The sequence below is a fragment of the Centropristis striata genome, chromosome 20 (assembly GCF_030273125.1).
Source record: "Centropristis striata isolate RG_2023a ecotype Rhode Island chromosome 20, C.striata_1.0, whole genome shotgun sequence".
Lineage (NCBI taxonomy): Eukaryota > Metazoa > Chordata > Actinopteri > Perciformes > Serranidae > Centropristis > Centropristis striata.
This window is the reverse complement of record NC_081536.1, coordinates 25,126,575-25,143,621: the sequence shown is the minus strand read 5'-3', so window position 1 is coordinate 25,143,621 and position 17,047 is coordinate 25,126,575. Positions and strand designations below refer to the sequence as shown.

At 37.2% G+C, this 17,047-nt stretch overlaps 1 protein-coding gene across 7 annotated transcripts in view; it reads left to right on the top strand.

The window, feature by feature from the left end:
• The first annotated feature begins 944 nt into the window (after positions 1 to 944).
• nckap1 (NCK-associated protein 1) overlaps positions 945 to 17,047 on the top strand; it is a 36,659-nt gene continuing 20,556 nt past the window's right edge. For 2 of the 7 annotated variants that reach the window (XM_059358961.1, XM_059358957.1), the window contains exons 1-4: positions 946 to 1,238; positions 12,940 to 13,050; positions 16,454 to 16,546; positions 16,654 to 16,710. In XM_059358961.1, the coding sequence (XP_059214944.1) occupies positions 1,131 to 1,238; positions 12,940 to 13,050; positions 16,454 to 16,546; positions 16,654 to 16,710 (369 nt within the window). In that variant the 5' untranslated portion in view covers positions 946 to 1,130. Of the gene's footprint in view, positions 1,239 to 7,915; positions 7,934 to 12,939; positions 13,051 to 16,453; positions 16,547 to 16,653; positions 16,711 to 17,047 lie in introns of all 7 variants that reach the window. The other 5 variants (XM_059358962.1, XM_059358958.1, XM_059358955.1 and 2 more) reach the window with 4 other exon arrangements.

Genomic DNA, 17,047 nt, shown 5'->3' with positions numbered 1-17,047 from the left:
GAAGTCCTGTTTTATCTTGTGACAAAATTTTAGATTTTGATTTTGCTTTATTTCAGAGAAATAATTATATAAAAACCACAAAATCCAACTCAAAACCAAGCAGTAATTGCACTTACCACGGTCTGCTTTGAACATATATACTAATTTAAACATTAAAATAATAGAAATATAAGTTTATTTGAAAGGGAAATTATTATCTAGATAGTGATGAAGTAAAAAAAAAAGTGAGATAAAAATTATATTAAGACTAAAATATAACATTACTTTGATATTAAGTCTAAAATACACAAATCTTTGAATGGAGTTGTTAAACAATTTTAAATACACTTCAAAAAAATTAATTTGAAAATGTTTATTCACTGAAAACAAAATATAAAAACTGAAAGAAGACGACAACACTTTAGTTACTGCACTCTGTTTTTGCATTACTATTAGAACCTTTTACAGCAATGCCGTAACTACGCTTTTAGGGTCAAAGGTCAAATAAATCGTCATGATTTTTTAGCATAAGAATTACATCATCAATACATGTAGAAATAAGTGTGATATCACTTACCTACCTATAACCAATTTGGCTGGCCAGTTAAAAAATGTTTTTTAAAAAAAACTTTACAGCAGTTGTTCTCAGTTTTACCTTTTGCGTAGTTACTGCAGTTAAACTTTGTAGGGCTGAATAAAGTAGCATAAAATTAAATCACTTGATTTTTAATGGGTAACACTGAAAAGTAACTGAATGGTCAAATTGATGTAGTGGAGTAAAAATGATCATAGCATACTACTAAACAAAATTAAGTACAGACCACTGCCCATATTGCCCATATTTGATATACAATTGAATCGTGATGAGTGTACTATAAACGAGGGTCCCTGAACGCAGCAGGATCCAGCCTCGTTGTGAAAACCAGGACACCTCCTCATCCCTGAAACCGAAAAAAAAAAAAAACACCAGGCAGGAGACGGTGGGGTGGAGTACAGGAAGCTGCTGACCCGTATATCTGAACATGGGCGAAATCTAAACACAACCTGGCATAAATCACAACTTCTTTCTTTCTTCCCTGTTTACGAACCAAAGGCTGCGGAGATCTGTGGTATTTTTATTCTGGATTGATTGAAAGACAAACGGACAGAAGATGTCTCGGGGAGTGATCCAGCCCAGCCAGCAGAAACTGGCAGAGAAGCTCACCATCCTCAACGACAGAGGCATCGGGATGTTGACCCGTGTTTACAATATCAAAAAGGTTCGCACACACACACAATCAAACCCTCATTAACCCTTTAGGGCTGCTAATAGATCCATTAAATGAAGAATATCGACACCAAACGAGTCAATATAACCGCCGGAGACCGTATGAATGCTCTATTAGCTAGCATCGACGGCTACTCTAGCGTTAAATTTACCACTGATATCTTGTATGTTAGTCACTGTTATCAATGCCCATTTTAAACCTGTAAATGTGTACAAATAGACACTTCCATTATCCCAAATGTCCCCTTAGCATCCCTGGAAGCAGCTGCTAGCCACAAGCTGTCGCGTTAGCTTGCGGTAAAGTGGCCCGTTGGATTTACGATGTTAACTGATTTTCAGTCGGATTAAAAAAGAAATATTGACTATGTATTAACCATATACTACCTGTGTATCGAATAACTTGATTGTAAACTGCTAATTTAAGCTCCCCTAGGTGATATCGGCAAATATTCCGGCCTGCAGTAGCGTTAAAAGGCTAGCTAACATCGGCTGGTAATGGCGGCTGCTGGCTAAGCTAAATAAGCTAGGCTAAGCTAGCATCGGGCGTCGTCTCTGCTCAGCCAAAAGCCAAAACACGAAGCACATTTAGAACACCAAAACACAGCTGCGATTTGATGCTAAAAACTATTATTGAAAACCAGCCAGTCATATATAATTATGTGTATTCTATACCCAAGCTGCTAGTTAGCTACATTTAGCTTGCTGAATAAAATGTAAGAAAATGAAGCGAATAACAAGCAAATCCTGATTTTTTTGTCGAATATTTTATTCGTTTATTCGATCAATTATTCAAATAGCTGTCCAAAAATATAACCCATAAGAACCCAGACCTATTTATCCTTGAAGGAAAATTATGGGGAATATACCACAGACCAAGTGGACCACATAGAACACATTTCTGATGGGGTTTTTTTTTAAATCTACCCCTAAATGTCAAAGATCTGTGATGTGACATATACGATACAATGGGCGTTTATGGTATTAGTGTTTATGATATTTTAAATATCATATTATCATATATTTAAAAAAAAAAAAAAAATAGAATATTCTGCTTAAAGAAACACAAATTTGCCTTTTTCTTTGCATCTCCACAATATATATTAAAAATGTGACATTAATAGTGCTGTTTAAGAATAAATTATTTTTCAGATTTGTTTTTAAGTAACAAAATATTAATAGATAAAAACAAATAACCATTTGCCTTTTTGTTTGCATCTCCATAACATATATCAAAATTTTGACTTTAATTTGTTCAGGAAATATGGTCAGTACAAGATAAATGCAATACAGGACACCCTATTAACGGATTAGAATTGTTAAATAGGTTTAAACTGAGCCTCGTAATAAAAAAATAAGCTTTTTGAAATGAGCTACTTTTTCACATTTCTGTTTCCAGCCACACACATATTTTGGAGAAGTCACTTCTTGTCAAAGTCACATGACCACTACACCAGGTTGTTGAGTATACCTCACTTAGGGATTTAATGAGTTAAGGTGAAGCATAAAGCTGAATATGGGAGTTTCTAGAAGATTTAAAGTGTTTGTTACACGGGTGTCACCATGGGTTCTTATGGGATAAACAAATACTCAGCACAACATCAGAGTCTAATGTAATTTCCAAAAACTGCTCACATTATCTCACAAACAGTCAAAAAACACATGTAAATCGGTGCATTATATCAAAATATAACACAAGGGCAAGCAGCTATTCTTTCATGTAGCAGGCTTCATTTATGTCGAATACTTAATGAACTTCAGTTAACTAGTAAATTTAATGGATCATGCAATTGTTTCCACACATATATTGTATATAGCATTATATATTTTACAACCCCCTCAGTGACATTAACATCTGCAGCTTTTTGCATACACTATTACAATGCAAAAGACTCGGTAATATAAAATATAACACATGTACTAATGTTTTTGAATCTAACTGTGTTGCTCAAGTATTACACCAATGGTTTGTGTGTGGGAGTTAAAGAGTAGTGGGTCTGTTTGTGTGGGACAAGCCTTCGTGCCTGGGTATGTATGCTGAATAAAATTTTAAAAAAGACGGAGAGGAGAAAGAGGTCAGTCATATCCTAACAACAAAGTTTCAGTTTAGAGTAGAAGTTACTGTCTGAAAGCCCATACTGTTTCCTGTTTATTGCCATTTGAGTTGCCCTATATTCCTAAAGTACCAGAAATAATGTTGGTGGTCTTTGTTAATCATATATTTCATAAAATGTGAGCTGATTTGTAATCAGCAGAAAAAACATAGTAACATGGAAACTTTTTACATGGAGAACACATCAGTATTTTTATTCTCAGTAAGTGTTAAGACAGTATGAGCAGTCAGACACAATCACTGAGATTTTGCTGCTGATTACTCTTCTTAGTACGCCCTTCCTTTCCTCCTTCCTTCCTTCCTTCCTTTTTCTTTCTGTCTGTCCCATCATCTTCATATCTATCCTGATCTGCCTCACCATAAGACTTCTGGATATTATCCACCCTGAAATGCTGCTCATGTGTTTTTTATGCTTTCTTTTACCTTGTGATATTAGAAAACTCTGCAGCATCCAATAACAACTGCATCCCAAAGCTAGAAACGAAAGAACCGGGACAGTAATCTGTGATCAAAATTAGTGGGCTGATTCAGGGACACTCAGTAGCAATTTAAAGCAATAATCTTTTTATTTCTTAAACTCCCACAGAAATCCCAGCTGAAATGCTCAAAAATTGGCCTCTAATTTATTGCCAGTGGACTAGCTTAATTATGTTTATGAATAAAAACACAGGTGAACAGACTTGGTTGTCTTGTTTCTACCTTTGGGAGAGAGTAATTCATGCTCACTAACGATAATAATACCATCTAAAATCACAGCAATGTTCTTTTCCATTTGAAGCATATTCACTCATTACACACCATTGACTAGCTGCAAAAAAATTAAAATCTGTTTCCTTAAATTTTCCGTAACAGTCACCTTAATTAATCTTGGCTGAGTGGCATTAAAGTTTTTATTTGCTGTGCTTATCTTTCAGCCAGTGGACCTTCTAACATCATATTTTTTCTTGCACACAGCGCTTACTGGGTATTTATTTTCCCTAACCTTGCTTACACTCAGGTAACCCCCCATAGTCCCCTAAGATAGTGTGCAGTTAGTTTGAAATATACACTTCTAAATGTATCATGACTACTGTAAAACAAGAACTGCATAGTCCAGTGTGTAGGATGTAAAGTTAGACACAGTGAAATATTTATAGAAACAAGACTCAATATTTTTGAACTACTAGTAGTACAATCTACTGTAGCACCATAATTATTTATCGGAAGAATGCAACAACATCATGAACACCAGTAAAATATAATGCAGTTTGGTGTAAAAGCCCTGCAACAGAAACCACCCGTGTAAAATAAAAAAGTTTTTTTATTTAAAGTGTTTAATGGATGTTTATTTAAGCCTGGGGCTTGTGCTGCTTTCTTTAAAAATTATTACAAAAGTACAATTTAGTTAAACGAAATTCACCTCTGACACATGTTTAGAGGAATTTTAGATATACAAAAATACAAAATAAATGATTATCTTGACTATGATGTTTTTATTTGCATTGCATATAAGGACCTTACAAGCCACTACATAAAGGATATTTATTCTATTTAGCTGGACACTCAGCCCTCTCTCTACATCTAACCAGTTCAGTCTCCACTGTTTGCAAGTTTTTTTTACAATACAGATAGTTTTGTTTTTTGATGATGCAATGGTTTGTGTGAGATCAGGATTTTCTTCTTCTACTGGCTATGAGATGCCAACATTTCCTACTGCTTCACACTGCACACTTTACAGCAGCTGTTTTCTGATCAACAAAATCTGCTCTTTTTTGTTGCCCAGAATACACTAGAAAGAGTAGCCTGGCAATAGGCTAACCTATGGTGGATCTGAGGGGACAGTAGCTGCAGTCACACATGAATAATTACCTACTGGGAAAAATAATTACAGGTTGACATTTAATGTAGGGCACCCCTGATTACTTGGGGCATTTTTACCCCTAATTTTTAATTTCAAGGACATGTTAAGGGGATATTGCCCAAGAACTCCATAAATGTATCATGATCTGAAAGGCATGTTCCCCTGGGAAAATGCAGTACAAAGGGAATTTCATCAGACTGTTGGCACATTTAATATTTTATTTATTCTATTTGATGTGAGGAGACAAAAGTTGAAGTGACCTGGGTAACAAATGTGCAGTCGTGCCATTGAGCGCTGTGAGTATGTGAGTGTTCTTTTAAAGTGAATACTTCACCAGGTGTGTAGTCCTTCCTTTTGGATGAATCAGTGAAATCACCTGAGGTAGTGTTTGTTTTGGACAGAAACCTGCAGACTGTAGCCCCTCTATGGCATTACTGCACATTGGTGGTTTAAATGGGAGCAAACTTTTAAATGTGTGCTGTTGTAGAAATGTTTTCTGAGGGATTCCCTTTTTTCATGCAGTCTGTCAACACATAAATGCAGAGAGATTTCTATTATGTAATATTTACTATTTGAAATACACAAAGAGCCAGTTGGTTTAAAGCAGAGCTGGTTAATCACAAGAAAAGTCAATATTGAATACACTGTAGAAGGGGATCAAATGAAAACAATTTTATTCCAAATTTGACAAATGCATTCAGAAGAAATTATGTGGGTAAAATATGATGACTGGAGTGTTAATACCTCACACATTTTGTCTTGCTGTCTGTTTTTTTAACTGTTCTTGTTACTTTTTTTTCTTCTACTTCCCAAGAAGAAACGGAAAAGAAAACGGACCAATCAACAATGTGTAGTTTATCAGGTGTTAAGTTAACGCTTCATTGGAATCACTGATCATGAATCTTGGAGCTACCTGGTCATTTTCTGCTCAAAACACCTGTCAGGTGGTAGGGTTCAGGTCGCCCCAACAAACCTAAGTTTAATCTAAAGCACCACATCATGTAAACCAGAAAGTCTTAACTTGCATAGCTATATTTAGAGATTGCTTTAACTCCCTCATTATGGGTTGTAGCACCCAAGGATAGGGGGCTCTAGCTCTGATGCCAAGATAACTAAGTGATGACATGATGAGAATAGCAATGCACAATACAGTTTTTGTCCGCCCAAATACATTTTAGATACCTAGAGTCTTAGTTCCAAAAATCTGATCACTGATTTATAATGATAAATAAATTGAATGGTACCAGAGAATGCTGTCACCGCCCCAAAAAAGATAGTGGAACTATTAATTATCCACAAAGGCACTTGATGTCCCATTTGTTTATCCAGCCACTGTGCCTGATAGGTTGATCAAATACACCCACCACCAGCCAAATGCACCTGCAAAGGTATACTTAGAACTTCTTAATATGAATTTATTTACAGTTATTACAAATACATTGAAGTGTAAAACAAGAAGGTCCTAACCTCCATGGAAAAAAGAAAACATGAACAAAGTGGTTCTGGCTTCCCCTGCAGATAGTTTTGCAGTATTGTATAATATATTATTAGTTGGTTTGGATTGTGCGTTTCGTCCATTTTTGTGCACATTAAAATAAGCCCAATCAACACTGGATTGGTTTATACTGATATCAACTAAGAAAAATCTGTAGTTATAGTATTAGATGATGTTTTTTTTTTTTTTTTAAATGTAACACATTTTTATTCAGATCCCTGATATGTTTTTTTTTTAATGTATAATTTTGACCATGAACAGGTGATTATAAAGTTGAAAAATCAACTTGTGAGTGCTCTCTGGGGGACAGGGGAGGCCAACCTCAAATCTATTTATGGCATTTATGTACAGCAGTTTCTCTAGTTATTGGGCGGCATATTCACCAATACTAATATACATAAGCTATTATTGGTATTTATCGCTACGTAGAATTAACAGAACCATTATTAACAATCTCAGACTTTAGCAGTCAACATAAGTTTTGCTCCCAGAGCCATAACACCAGAGCTTTTTTTCTTCTTCTTTCCTCTGCAAGTGCAATCACAGTCCTACTGAAATGCAGTACAATACAGTAGAAATAAGTGACTCATGTTGCTATATGTCCACATATCTATGCCACGATAAATCCTAACATACATCAGATCATCACGAGCAATGAAGCAACCCCTGCTTCAGCGATCAGGATCCACTGCATTGTCAGTTACTAAGCAACAGCCATAGAGCAGAAATGTGGAGCAAATATTGCAGCCACAGAAAAACTGCAGGGACCAAACTTTGTCTCCACACTGTTTAAGACAGGGGTGCTGCTGACAGCCGGAGTGTCAGCCATATTATTTCAGCCCTTCCACACACTTAAAATGGATGTGTTATTTTTCAATGAGTGCGTGGGTGGGGATACTACACTTTGTGTTACTTCTGAAGACAGCGTGCGCTGAAACAAGTGTTAATATGATCACATGTCGGCGCAGCATGTGTTGGTTTTTATGTGTTGTGTTGAAAAACAAATGCCAGAACGGCTATCCTTAACTGAACTCTATGATATGCAGAAGACACCTGTATGAGAGCAGCTGTTTTAAGACATGCATGTGTGTGTCAGTGTGTGTCTTTGTGAGTTTGTGAGTGAGTGTGTAGACCAGTGATCCAGCAGTTTGTCTGGGTGGGCTCTTTGTTTTGATTTCTTCTCTTCTTCTCTCCGTTCCAATGCTTCCCCCCTCTCCTATGCAGCAAGGACAAGTTTGGAAGGTTTGCAAAGTTTATCACCTTCCACTGATGAAACCCCACCCCCTTCACCCTTCCTCCGTCCCTCAGCTCCCTCCTCTTCCTCCTTCCCCTCCCCTCCTCCTCCTGCTCCTCCTGCTCCTGGCTACCTGTACTGATCTGTTGGTCCTCTCCTTTGTGCCTCACTCCTCTTCATGTTTGAATCTGTAATGCTGAGAGTAAGGCTGAGCTCCATCCACTGTCAGTTGTACCAACCCTCAATAGAAATTCAATGTGTTATTCATTTGCCTATGACACAAGCATTCATATGCACATTGTTTTTCCATGCTTTATTTGGGAAAAAAGTTCATATCTTGCTAGTGCAGATGCATTAACTATTTACTAGTCTGCAAAGCAAAAGCCAAAACTAATTTGATACTATTCTGACATGTATAATAAATAAGTCTTAACTTATGAGTGTGTCAATTAAAAATGCCAATTTGATCCAAAGTAAATGAGTGCATAGATTTTATCATGAGTGGCTCCAGTGTGAATGTAAGCCCATAGAAATGGTAATAAATGGTAAAAAAAATATTGAATAATAATGCAATAATTCTTATGTAGATGAAATATTGTCTATCTGGATAATATTCTGTACTGTTAATTAGTAACCACCAATTAATCACCACTTAACCTCTACTGTTAATTTCTAGACTACTTCCTAAAAGGAAGATGTATTCAGATGGTTTAAAAGAAAAAAAATAATGCATTAATATGTAATTTTTTTATTGTCACAGCTGGTAAAGGTGAGGCTTATTTTAATTGCTTTATGTTTGTAGGTTAATTAAAAGCAATACATCAATATTTATTTGATATATTATCTTTTTTGTGTCGTTGACCTAAATTTAAGAAGTACTAAGTAACTTAAGCAGTCAGATAATGTAGAGGAATAAAACTACAATATTTGCCTCTGAAAAGTTTTGGAGTACAAGTATAAAGTAGCAGGAAATTAAAAAATGTGAAGTACAAGATCATCAAAGTACATTGCTTGAGTAAATGTACTTGATTACATATCACCACTGTTTGTCACTCAGTTAAGCACTCTTTAAAGATGCTGTTTTAATCCTTATCATTTTTTTCGTGTGAATATGTTTCCAAATATTCTCTTAGTGAACAAGTACAAATGCAATGCAGACAAATGCAAACGGATGAGTGAAGATTATCCTCTTGCCAGCAGGCAGTCCAGGCAGTCAGCCAGCTCTTAGCAACTTGTAGTGCTTCTCTAGTGGTTCTGTTTCTAATCACGTGAAACCATGCATTCTTTGGAGCTCTCTTTTCCTTCTTTTCTGCAGCAGTTAATCCCTCTTTGAGTGAAAATGAGAGCACTCAAACTGAGGAATGATAGACAAAAAACAAATTAATCTCAGCGAGGACAAGTATGTTTTGCGTGGTTTGTGGAGACTCTGAAGGATCACTATAAAGGTGCCATGGGGCGTTGGAATATTTCATCCAGTAATTAGTAGCCATAATTAGTTTTCAGATGTAGTTTTCTCCAGCCCAGTGCTATCTTGTCCAGGGTCCCCTGCCATATGTTGCAGTGTGGGGATCCTTTGAGAAGCTCAGCTGTTAATTGCTACCGGAGTAGAGAGACAATGGTGGAGGCGAGACTAAGGTCTGTTCTGGTATCCAGGCAGCAGCTCCCTTACTCCCTGACCACAACTGATTCTCAGCTTATTCCCATGCCCTGTCCCTTCATTCACTGCGCCCCTCTTTCCATCCATCCTTCCATCAGCCCCCACCCCACCCAAAACCCAGCCAGCCAGCGTATTTCACTAGCCAGCACCAGCACTAATGGACAATGCCACGCCAAGTAAATGACAGAAAATGATCAATAATCTTCATGCTTTTGTTCTGTGATGCTAAGCTACTTCTGAAAGTAAAATAATTAATTAGATCGTAGCAGTTAAATAAACTGGTGAAACGCTGCAATGGCGTGGCTATATCTAAAAAAATAAATTAGCTAGGTGTCTAGTATATGGTAGCATAGCAGAAACAGGGCTTTGCATGTTTTAGCCCAAAATAATAAGAATTTGGTAGTTTCCTGCATTATAGAAGGTTGCCTACCCACAAGTCTTGGATGTTGGAGCTTCCTACTATCATTTGAACGCACCAACAAGTAAGTAAATAACTCAGTAAAGTTTATTTGTAGAGTACCTTTCTAAAGCAGTCATCACAAATTTACAAAGGGAGCATACAAACAACAAAATATGCAGAAATGATTAGTGCAGGCCTGTCTGTACAGGACAGCTTTGAGAAGTTTCATCATTGGCCAACCTTAATGTCTTGAACAAACTGTTGCAGATCATGTGGACCACAACAGCAAAAAACAACAGTTTTTGAGTTTGGGCTGAAACATGGAAAACTTGTGCTGTCTTTTTAGTCGGCATACCAATGTTATGAAATAACCAGCCAGTGTTTTTCACTCTGCAGTTCCCCGGCGTGAGTCAACGGGTAACTACATTTTAGTGGTCGATGTAGAGACTAGTCTGTTGTGTAGGGTGAGGCTAGTGGTGTGTTGTCATCAGAAGAATCACTGTGTTAATAGCAACACAACAGCAAGGCTTGTGCTTTTGCAATTGCATGGATTTAACAGTCACATCTTGACTCCTTGCTTCTCATTTTACATAGTTAAAATTCAGTCTCCCTCTCCCACACCTCAACAGATTTTCTTTGGCCAGTTGCTGTTGAGTAAACACACAGTGACAGTGACTATGAGCATTGTTGGCTGTTGAAAATTGGAAACCTGGTCAGGTGTGAGAGAAGTGGGCGCAAGGAAACAAGCTGAGACTCGAGGTCCAGTCTGTATCATTAATCAGTATTGAAATCATGTTGGTGTTGTTTGTTTTCCTGTGTCAAACTCCCTCCCCAAGTGTTTTGTGTGCGAGCCCCTGCAGTAGTGGGTGTGTTTTAGACAGAGCTCTACTAGAGCTCAGCATGCTTGTTTCTGATGTTATAGTGTGTGAACTAGCTTTAACTAAACTGGGTTTTTGCTTGGTAGCTAGCATGATACTATGTGTTTAGTTGGTTTTGCACAGAGGGTAGGATATCCTTTATCTATCTTTTATGATTTTTCTAATGAATTAAACATATTTTACACCTGCACCATTTTGCATCCCATTTTGAATTATAGCAGATCCAAAGTTGATTCCGATCAGTGTTTTCCCTTTTTAAACTTGCAGTTAAACCAGCAACATCCACAGTTCTGTAGTAACTATTCTCTAAATTTAAATAGTGATGAAACTTTAAATCCTCCATGACAGGAAGGACATTTTTGCACTCTACTGGGTTGAAGGTTTCCAGGTCTGTTGCACATATCACACCCATTGTCAGCAGTGCGGTGTATTGCACTTGGGACTACAATGCAAATGTGTAATTAAAAGTGTTTAGCAGGTTTTTAGCAAATTTCAGCTGCTACAAGCAACAAAAGCAGTGTTTTCATCCCTTTACAATTCCTGGGTTGCCAGTTACCTTCTGTGCTTGTGTGAACCAGCATGTGTTGCTGTTTTATGGTTTCATTTTGTACTGGCTCATGCTGGAAATGTTTCAGCGCCATGCAAACTGAAATCCAGGTTTAAGGTTGTGGTGCTGTTTCAAGCCTGTCGGTTCATTAGCTGTGATAATGCTTTTGCGGGTAGAAAACATTACATTTATAGCATAGCGTTTTGTGTTGTAGATTTCATTTTGGTAACTTCCTGTTACTTTTTATGGCTTTTTCTAAATGTGTGCTTCCACTTTCTGAACTTAGACCTTAAAGCACGTGGAACTGAATCCTCAGAATGGTCACTGACTTCTTCTAGGATTGTTCCTCTGTGTTGGCAGCCAACAAACTTTATACATTCACTCTGTTTATGGCACATGCATGGACCACATCTTCCTCACCATTCACTAAGTCACTACCCATAATGCATGAGCGCTGTTGCTTCCTGCCAGAGTCAGGGCCATCGTCAGATACTGATTTAAATGAGCAGATAGGAATATTAATAAGACAAAAAATGTAGCTCTGCAGGTTTAGTGAAACAATTTAAAATATTGCTGCCTAAAATAGGACTTTCTCTCTGGTCACTTATCTGTCCTTTCTCTTGAGTCATTTCTCTGTGTGCCTCTTTTCCTTAAGTTCCCCCTCTTTACTTTCTCTTATTATTATTTTCTTTTCTGTTTCATTCAGCCCCTTCTTCATTTTACCCGTCGTCCATCACTCTGCCCGTCATGCAGTGGTAGTAACCAGTGATGGCTCAGAGACACTTCAGTGTGAAGCTGAAACCCTCATTACCTGGGACTCTCTCTGTGGTTCTCATCCTCTCTGTGTTGTGGATATTTTTTTGGCAAACTGACATTTCTGGATGATTGAAATTGAGGCTAAATTATTATATGCTTGAAATGTTTACTCCAGACTTTAAGTGATTGCAATAAGCTCATTTACAATATGTAAAGAGTATTATTTGTATTTATCCGAGCTCAGCTCTTTGTCTCTCCACAGCTCAGCAGATGAGAACCACTGATCAATTCAGGCTCAGTCTTTTACAACAGTAAGCTGGTTTATCCAAACATGAAAACCACAGACGTCCAAACTTTAGTCCATGAATCTTAGTCCACAGTCTACCCTGTTTGCTGTTAAACACTTTCCAAATCTTGCTAAATTGACATAATTTAATGGCAAACAAGGTGACTTGCTATGAAGTTTGTGTGTGTTTGTTTTCATGTTTTGATTACGCCTCTGGTCTGGAAACTTCACTTAATGTCAGTGGTGTCAATATTTCATCCACCTGATCCCCTTTCTCACCTCCTGGACCAGGATAAGCCAGTCTTCACTGTGAGCACTAAATGTTTCCCTGGTGATGACCACACATCTAACATGCCTGTCCATGAGGAAAGAAAATGTTAGAATAATAGATGTAAAATAATTAATAGCCTAGGTGTTTCAATAGCATCAGTGTACTTACAATAGTTTTTGTTTAAACTCTGCTCACCTCTTCTTCTCCTCTTCTTTCCAGGCATGTGGCGATCCCAAGGCTAAGCCCTCCTATCTTGTCGATAAGAACTTGGAGTCTGCGGTTAAATTTATTGTCAGGAAGTTCCCTGCTGTTGAGACACGGAATAATAACGTAAGTTCGTCTGCATGTTTGTCTGCAGTTTGTGCGGGTATGTCATGAAGGCAAAGAGAATGAATGAATGTCCTGTGTGATTGTTTATCTTCAGGTGTAGAACAGCACATATGACCAATCTCTGATTTAGACTGTCGGTTTATTTTTCTGCACCTGGCAAGTGGAAAGTTGTTGCATTTAAACCTGGGTTCAGAGCTGGAAAATGAATAGGAAAAAACCTGCTGCACTACATACATTATATTATTTTAAGGTAGAAAATCACCCAGTAGTTATTGAAAGCTCAAGGTTTTTTATGCATTTATTTATGCATGATCTGAATAATAATTTGGAAATAGAAAAAGTATATATAAGGGCAGCTACTAATGAACTATATCCATAATTATGTAATTAAGAATTTACTTGTGTGTTCTGCTTAATGTCAAAAACCACCCGCACACAAGATAAACAAAGCTGTAAGTCAGAGGTGTCAAACTGAAATACACAGGGGGGCCAAAATGTAAAACTTGAATAAAATCGCGGGCCAACATTGATCAAATAAACCTTTTACCGGTGGGTCAGGTTTTTTAGTACAATAATAATATAATAATTTGGTATTGCCTCGCGGGCCAAATAAAATTACACAAAGTTTGACACCCCTGAAAGTGATGCGTTAAGTTTGACTAACCAAAATACTGAATTTGTGTTATAAGTGAGAGATCAAAGCTCTTGTCATTTGTTAAGAATTGGTTGATCAAAATTGAAATCAGTTCATTTTTTTGACAGATTTGACAAGAATTCTTATTTACTGATCACAACAGCTAGTAAGCATGGTGAAAAATCTAACTACTAATTTGTGTTTCCCATTTACTTGTATTTTCATATGCAGCACACAGTGTTTTGCTATATATACACCACTGTTTGTCATGCTTGGACAAATGTCTTAAACAAGGTTGTCAAAGTAGTTTTAGGCTGTGTTTAGACCGGATCTTGCAGTGCAGCGGAAACACAAGAAATCCCATCGGGGGTGGTGCGTTTGGGCTGCGGCAGTGGATGCTGGGGAAAAAAACAGAGTCATTGCCTCTCGCCAATGTGAGAAGGGGGAGAAAACATCATTACTATAAAGTTTGAGGGTAAAAAGCGAAACACAAGTACTTGTTCTCATCAGCATCAGCAGTTTCCTGCAGCACGACCCAGCACATGGCACAGTCTCTCTCTCTGTGTGTGTGTGTGTGTGTGTGTGTGTGTGTGTGTGTGTGTGTGTGTGTGTGTGTGTGTGTGTGTGTGTGTGTGTGTGTGTGTGTGTGTGTGTGTGTGTGTGTGTGTGTGTGTGTGTGTGTGTGTGTGTGTGTGTGTGTGTGTGTGTGTGTGTGTGTGTGTGTGTGTGTGTGTGTGTGTGTGTGTGTGTGTGTGTGTGTGTGTGTGTGTGTGTGTGTGTGTGTGTGTGTCATTGCTCATCAAATGTTTCTTTCAGCTTTACTCGTTAGCTTAGCTCGTAGCTTCTGGCCTATGTGTTCATGTCAAACTGTCGTTTAGCCAACAGCTCTGTGTGTGTGAGATTGGTATGAGAGTGTGTGTGTGCCAAGCTAACTGCTTTATTCAGTATAACTGTGCAAAAATTGTCCCTTACGTTGTTTTCTGCTTTGTTTCTGTGTTTGTTTGTGTTTTGCATGCTAAACTTGGCTTATTCCGGACTTGTGCTTTTTGGTAAGTTTTTGTATTTTAGTTCACGTACTTAAGTTTTGTAATAATGTAATTTTTTTGTACCTGTTTTGAAAAAGCTACTTTGGAGTGTGTTTTTGTTTTGCTCTGCTTTTCTTCCTCTCTCCTCTCTGCTGGCAGCATTTTTACTTTCAATCATTCACTGAGTGACTGGTTAACAACCTGGTTTGCTGGCTGGTTTGACTGCTAGTTGGTTAGAGGGCTTGATGATTGAGTGGCTGTTTTAAGTGACTGGCTGACTGCCTGCACCAGGGAGTGTTATGAAGCAGATAATACTGGAAACAGAATTTGTCCGTTTACTGCATTTTTTTCACTTTTTAGGGATGATTGACCAGTGTTTGTACAGGTCTGAAAAAGGCAGAAATATAGGCAAAAACACAATGTAAAAAATATTTATAGTAATAAATGTTTTTACTCCTTGGTGCAGCAGTAGTGTCACACACACTTCACACTTGTCATTTCCTACACTTTCCCACTGTATCTTGTTAAAGTTACAGTCCTGAATGAAACACATACAGCTTTGGGGCTTGGTTAAATTTACATACAGTATGATTCAGTCATTCCTGTTATGTAAATTTAAAAAAAAAATCTTCCTTTCTTAATATATTTCTTTTTACATTGTGTATATATAAATATCCCTGCTTGTTAAAAGATTGATATAACAATCTTTTCAAGTTGAGCTTCTTTTTTTAAGCTTTTTTTTCTCTGATTAAATTTTCCCTTCTCACTTCCGTCTTCAAACTCTGACTTCTACAAATCAAGGGTGGACAGTCTGGCTTTGCTTTGATTCAGAAAGTCATATTTTACTTTGGTCAGAAATTTTTTATCCTCTTGTGTGTTCTTTTCAGCTGAGACTTTGAACTTCAAACGAAACAACATAGCTACTTTTTGAAAAAGTCTGTGCATACCAGACCTTTATTCTGATTATGTTCCCAAGCATAATAACTGCATTGAAACATAAAGATTGTGGGAACATTTTATTTAAATCCAAGTTTACTGTATCAGTGTCCCAAAAATATTCAAATAATGGAAATGTTCTACCAAAGTAAAATGACTTTATATACAAAGAACACAGTCTTTTTTTAAAATGTCTTTGCATCTGGTTATTTCAGTGTCTCTCTGTAAGACGAGCTTCCTGCTCAAATATTACTAAATAATTTAGCAATACTTTCATTTGTGTCAGTTTGCTGTTAGTTTTGTCAATATGAAGAGAAACTGTGATTAATTTGAACAAGATGTGATAAACAGTATTGATCCCTGAAGGGAAACTGAGTAATTACTTTTTCTTTTCGTTTTTTAGAGACAGATGTGTTAGAATAGCAGATATTTTTCACTACAGTTTTTTTTTTATATTCTGATTTCCAGACTTGGGTGGAACCTGGCCATAGCTTATGAGCATTTTTCATGCACCGCTCATATGGCTGAATAATTAATTCATTAAGTAATATAAATTCAGCACGAGCAGATCAGACATTGGGCTGGTATTGGGAGTATTTGTGCCTTAAAGCACAAAAAAACAAATTTTATGGTGCATAAAGTATGTATAAAAATCCAAAAAAGAGAGATACTGCAAATTATAAAAGATACTCTTAATCACTACAGTCAGATTAAACAGGTTTTACTAATAGAAGTAGTAATAGAAGTTTACTAATAGAAGATTCTTTCATGGCTTTTTGTAACTGTGTGTATGCTGCCGTGTTTACAGCAACAGCTGGCTCAGCTGCAGAAGGAGAAGTCAGAGATTCTGAAGAACCTGGCTCTCTACTATTTTACCTTCGTAGATGTCATGGAATTCAAGGTAGGAAACCCCCCCCACACACACACACACACACACACACCTAACAGTACACTGTAAAATATTATATGGTGGTGATTGTAATAAAGGTGTAACTGCTCTATCAACAGGACCACGTGTGTGAGCTGCTGAACACTATCGACGCCTGCCAGGTCTTCTTTGATATTGTAAGTGCGAAAGACATTGACAAAACACTTATTTATTATTTATAATCTGTAAATTCTAATGCAATCCAGCACAACAGCACAGTAGAGCTGTCACAATAGCTCAATAAAATATTACTGAACAATGCATTGAATCCATTGAATCAATCCCTGAAATAATTGCAGTAAACAATATTAATGTCATTGTAAGACCTGATATAATGATAATAAAATGGCATAATAATGCAAGAACATCCTTTTATTTGAGCAATTCACTTTTAATTGGGTGTGTGCATATTTACACCGTTTTCCCTAAGAGTTAGGTTCACAAATTTGTCGGGGCTTTCAGGGGTCCTCCCCC